This window comes from Lottia gigantea (assembly GCF_000327385.1).
Source record: "Lottia gigantea unplaced genomic scaffold LOTGIsca_4, whole genome shotgun sequence".
Classification (NCBI taxonomy): Eukaryota; Metazoa; Mollusca; class Gastropoda; family Lottiidae; genus Lottia; species Lottia gigantea.
Window position 1 is genome coordinate 908,909 of NW_008709379.1, and position 5,468 is coordinate 914,376.

The window sequence follows — 5,468 nt, forward strand, 5'->3', positions numbered from 1 at the left end:
GGTGATACAAACTTCATTGGCATGGTCAGTACTCAGTTATTTAGGACCCTATCAACTCTCATTTTAAATATTTTAATTCTTTAGAATAAAAATCCGTACAAGCCAGACAATTCCGTTAATAATAAACCTCGTCCAAAGCATGGCAAAATCGAGAGTAAAAATATTGTAGTAGTGGACTCCTCCATAAAAGAAGGACCATCAGGTGTTTCGAAAAGAGTAAGCATGTACGTTATTATGGATATAGTACGACGTTCTAATTCACATACAATCTTTATCAAGCATAAGTAATTAAATGTAAGTTCTTGTATTCCTCCATTTTTTGTACAATGATTTACTCAATTGAAATAGGAAACAAATCATTTTGAAATAATAAAAAAAGAGCATCATTTTGATTACCTTTAATTAGTTTAATTGGGTGTTTGTAATGAAAACATGTGAGAACTCTTTATCTGTGAAGGTGAATTAAGTATGTTATATATTTAACTTTATTTACTTTGAAATTTCCACCTGTTTCAATTTCTCAAGATGTAATTCAGTGAAAAGTAAATTTTGAGGCGGTTATCAAGTATATCTTAAATAAAGAAGATATTGCATGTTTCTTTATTATTTTGATTTTTATGCAAACATCACTCGTCTCAGAGTTATATTCCAGAGGCTGTTTTGTTGTTTGCACTGCTGGTTGTTCAAGATAGTGGTTCACTGTTCCTTTGACATCACTGCTGGTTGTTCAAGACAATGGTTCACTGTTCCATTGACATCACTGCTGGTTGTTCTAGACAGTGGTTCACTGTTCCTTTGACTTCACTGCTGGCTGTTCAAGACAGTGGTTCACTGTTCCTTTGACTTCACTGCTAGCTGTTCAAGATAGTGGTTCACTGTACTTTTGACATCACTGCTGCTTGTTCTAGATAGTGGTTTACTGTATCTTTGACATCACTGCTGCTTGTTCTAGATAGTGGTTCACTGTATCTTTGACATCACTGCTGGCCGTTCAAGATAGTGGTTCACTGTTCCTTTGACATCACTGCTGCTTGTTCTAGACAGTGGTTCACTGTATCTTTGACATCACTGCTGGCTGTTCAAGACAGTGGTCCACTGTTCCTTTGACATCACTGCTGCTTGTTCTAGACATTGGTGCACTGTACTTTGAAAACATGGATTTGTTCTAGAAAGTGTTGTATTGTTTGCTGGTAGTTTACAGTATTTCATACAGAATTGTTAGTCCTTCCAGTTACTTTAATGTTAATTTTTTAATGTGTAGTTACTGTAATGTCTCAAAAGTATTCTTAAAAAATCATATAAGTAATGATCATATATGTTAACCATATTACTCGGATAGGAAAATGAAATGAAGTTTTACATCCTACTTTTCTGCACCTCATGGCCTCAGTGTCAATGCAGTGTGCAATGAGGGAAATTTTGTTTACTCTTTTTTGATTTCCAACTGTAAAGGTATCTTGAATGTGCACAGCCTGTAGTGAAAACATTTCACAAAACTATACTCCCTTAAAACCAAACTTTCATCTCCTCTTTCTTCATGATGACCTCCAAAGGATATGCACTAAAATCAAACAAGGTTAATAAATAATGGACACGATTTTATGGTATACTACTCCTGAGTTTCACCTGATTATGACAATAAAAATCTTACGTAGTATACCATAAAATTGTGTTCCGTTATTTAAGGGGATGTAAAGAGGTTTGCTAAATTTTCATATTGTGTATTGGGGACACTGATAGCATAAATTTTCTACAATTCCAATTTTCAATCAGATGTCTATGGTTCCTGCAGTTCGACTAGAACTAAGTGTTTGATGATGTCACAGGCCTTATGTGATACAAGCATATTTTCAGATTAGTGATGTGATCTCTCTCTTGAATGTCTCTTAAGGATTTACAAAAGGTTATGGTTCCAGCAATAACATGACCTGCAATGAAATAGAATTATTGGTTGGTCTTTTTATATGACAATAGAAGATGTGGCTGGATAATACGTGTAAAAGATCAATGTTGATGTATTAGTCTGGAATAAAAAGCAATAACCATCAGAGTTATTAGACATCAGTGTTATTACACGCATCATAAACCTACCCAAGGGAGATAAATAATAACTGACAAATCGTAGATAAGCTCGTCTAGTCTCAATACACAGATATTGCTAATGAAATTGCTGATTGACGGCTTGAAATAAAAGTAGAAAAAAGAATACATATATAGCTTGTTAGCTTTTTTGATTGTCTGAAACAGATGTCGAAATTCCAAAATATCGCTTTTAGCAATCTGAAATCTCAGATCTTGGAATACCAAGTCAACAGACTGCAATACTTAGATAACATCATTAGCTATTTGAAAGAGATGCTGAATTGACAAATCTAAATTTGTATATAGCATAATAAGCTACGTGCTGTCTCTGCAAAGGTGCATATTTGCCTATCCAAATGCATAAACAACATACTGAGCCATCTAGATTATGAGAAAAGTATTCTGATCAGACAAATCTAGCTGAAAATAGCTAGCACATCCCCCAACTCAATCTGAAAGGTCGTACCTATGCTTGCCTAGTGTATTATGACTGATTTGCTTCAGAATGGATGAGTTAAATTTATTACAACAAGCAGGTATTTGAGACAATCTTCTGTCAGAGGACCCCTTTTCTCCCTCAGTGGCTGAGTCAAAGGGGGCAGCCCCCGCTCGCAGCCCCAAAACTAGGTTAGAAATTCGGGCAATCTCTAATATTTCACCCCCCTCGGACGTAAACCTGGCTCCGCAACTCCGCCACTGTTCTCTCTGTGCCAAGTAAGCCTCCTCTTCCATGCTAAATGTAAAGTAGGTATGACATGTATAAAAAATGTTATATATATATGTGATAGATTGACTGCCAACCATCATGATATAAATTAGTATGATAACATCAACTCATATTATATAGTATTGTATGTTATCTTGGGTCTAAGAACTTTATCTTGTCTATAAATTACCACCTGTAATACTGAGTTAAAATACTGATTCTTATCTGAATACCTGAAGTGTTTTCATTGTACTTTAGAATATTCGCACTATTGGCTACTTGTTGTATTAGTTCCCTTATTTTACACACATTTCTAAATGAAATGGATTCCCCAACTTCTTGTGCTGATCATGGAATTTGTTACAAGCATCTTAGTGGTCTTAGTGTTAAGAAGAAAACACATTATAATAGTGCTCTATAATTACTAATGAATGAGCCTGCAGGTTTCTTTTAAGTCAAAATTTCAAAAGTCATTGGTAAAGTTAGCCTATATATTTAAATTCTTGTTGCTCATTACAAGCTTATGATTGATTAATATTTTGATTAAACTTTACTGATTATTCACAGGCCTATGGTATATGTTACCTCTCTGTCTGTAATTGTTTCGAACAGTCTTAACAGTTGTAATATATATATATGATATATGACTGTCATGTTCAATTATTTATTGTACCAAATGTAAGAAAATGAGAATAGATTTTAATAATTTTCCCTCATTCCTCTGTGTAGTCAGAAACAGTAATATCATCTATTTTCAATTTCGAAAGTTGGATTTATTCAGAAACATATCAATGAAGTTTCGAGAGCAGATTATGTAGACTTAGTTTGTTATTGCTTACATTTCCTAATGAATATGACAGCAGGCTACAAAATGTCTGAAACTTGGTACAGTTCTTGTTTTCAGTCAAAAGTTAGAAAGTCATTGACATTGATATGCTCTTGTACATTTTTTGGGGGAAACTATACAAGCTTATGATCCATCATATTTTGACAAAACTTCATTAAGACCTATTGCATATCAACAGATCTCAAACTATCATCTACTTGCAAAGTTGGATTAGTCATGAAATATAACAATGAAATTAAAATGGAAATTGAGAATAAAACCTAGTTTTCGTGTAACTCTTGATCTCTCTTGAAATCTCTGTCAGATAGTAAATTATATTACATAACAGAGAAAATGATTTACGTTTGTGTTTGTAACATTCATTGATATTCTTGTCTTGAAACTTGGCAGAAGATATTAACATGGTATAACATGAGAAATTTAAGAGGTTTTTCACATCATATTTGTGATTATACACTGTATAAAATGAAGTTATCTTCTTTGGGTGGACGTGAAAATCTGCTTGAATCTGACATATATAATGCAGTAAAAACCCGATATCGTTGAAAAATGCAAATAGTAAAAGTACAACATGAAAGGTTTTTTCTGTCAGGTATACTTATTTGACATATTTTGAATTCTTTACATTCTCATTTAGTACACAAGAAACTTTCGAGTATTTTGACACAAATTGCAATAAATAACTTTAGAAATACAATATATACAAGTTTTATTAAGCACCCAACACAAAATATATGCTGTCTTTGACATGGCTATAAATGATTCCAGGTGTGGAAACTTTACCATTTTCTATTTCTTTCTGGGGTGACTGGAAAATTGAAATTGCTCTTTGATGTATATTTGAATTATGACTCCTCAGATCTATTTTTTCCTAAGCTCAGATTGTGGCATGGAATTTTGCAATAATCACCATATATATATAATATTTTTTTTTTTGCAGAAATCTAGGAAAGTCAGGATTGAGAGTATCTAATTTAGGATTTGGTAAGTATACAATTTAAACTTGTTTTTTTTATTGTGAAATCATTCAAGGGCAATGAATTTTGTTGAGAATACAGATTTAACTAAACAAAGCTGCAATAGAGATTTTCTTGATGGCAACACCTCACATCATTTCAAGATTTTCTGTTGGTGATAGTAACTTGATGCTATTAGTATCTCCAGTATACACAAATAATTTAGAAAATATCTTCAATATAGACCTATAATGAGGTAATTTTTTTCAAAAAAGCAATATGTATACTATTTTTGAATAGATGTATTAATTGTAGGAACATGGGTAACGTTTGGTGGTCAGATTACGGATGAGGTATGTATTAGTGTCTTTCTTTTATTTTGTAGGCAAACAACTTAGGCTTCTTATCCAACAATCTAAACATTTTTAAGATTTCCTGTCCGTTATTGGAGATGGACAATGAAACAAGCCTGTTGCCAAAATGCATCACATTGTCAATCTTCCTTAAGATTATATCTTCTAGTTGATGCAGCAATAATCTGTATATAGCAATAGTACATGTTACATACTGTACTCATTAAATTACATAGCAAAAAGATTACATAAATCTGCGACAATGTCCAATCAAAACCCCCATGGCTTTTCAGTGAGGAGGGTTGGACAGTTGCCAGTTGCTACTAGGCAATTGCTCACCAAAGGAATGAGAAATATGATAATAGATTACATAATTTTTTTCATAATCATCTATATTGCCAACATGGTTGTATGATCAAACAATATTGATAGAGATAGTTCCCAGTATGATATCTACTGTTTATAGTACAGTCAGTCTATTAATATTAGTTATATAATACTAGAATGTACACACTGTACTTGTT

The 5,468-nt window shown here is 32.9% G+C and overlaps 1 protein-coding gene across 1 annotated transcript in view; it reads left to right on the forward strand.

Moving 5' to 3' along the window:
- Window positions 1-4,383: 4,383 nt before the first annotated feature.
- The window catches only part of LOTGIDRAFT_153606 (hypothetical protein), a gene marked incomplete at both ends in the record, with an annotated part of 14,164 nt that continues 13,079 nt past the window's right edge, over window positions 4,384-5,468 (forward strand). The window contains 3 exons of the mRNA XM_009059634.1: window positions 4,384-4,403; window positions 4,576-4,619; window positions 4,907-4,944. Of these exons, the coding sequence (XP_009057882.1) occupies window positions 4,384-4,403; window positions 4,576-4,619; window positions 4,907-4,944 (102 nt within the window). The remainder of the gene's footprint in view (window positions 4,404-4,575; window positions 4,620-4,906; window positions 4,945-5,468) is intronic.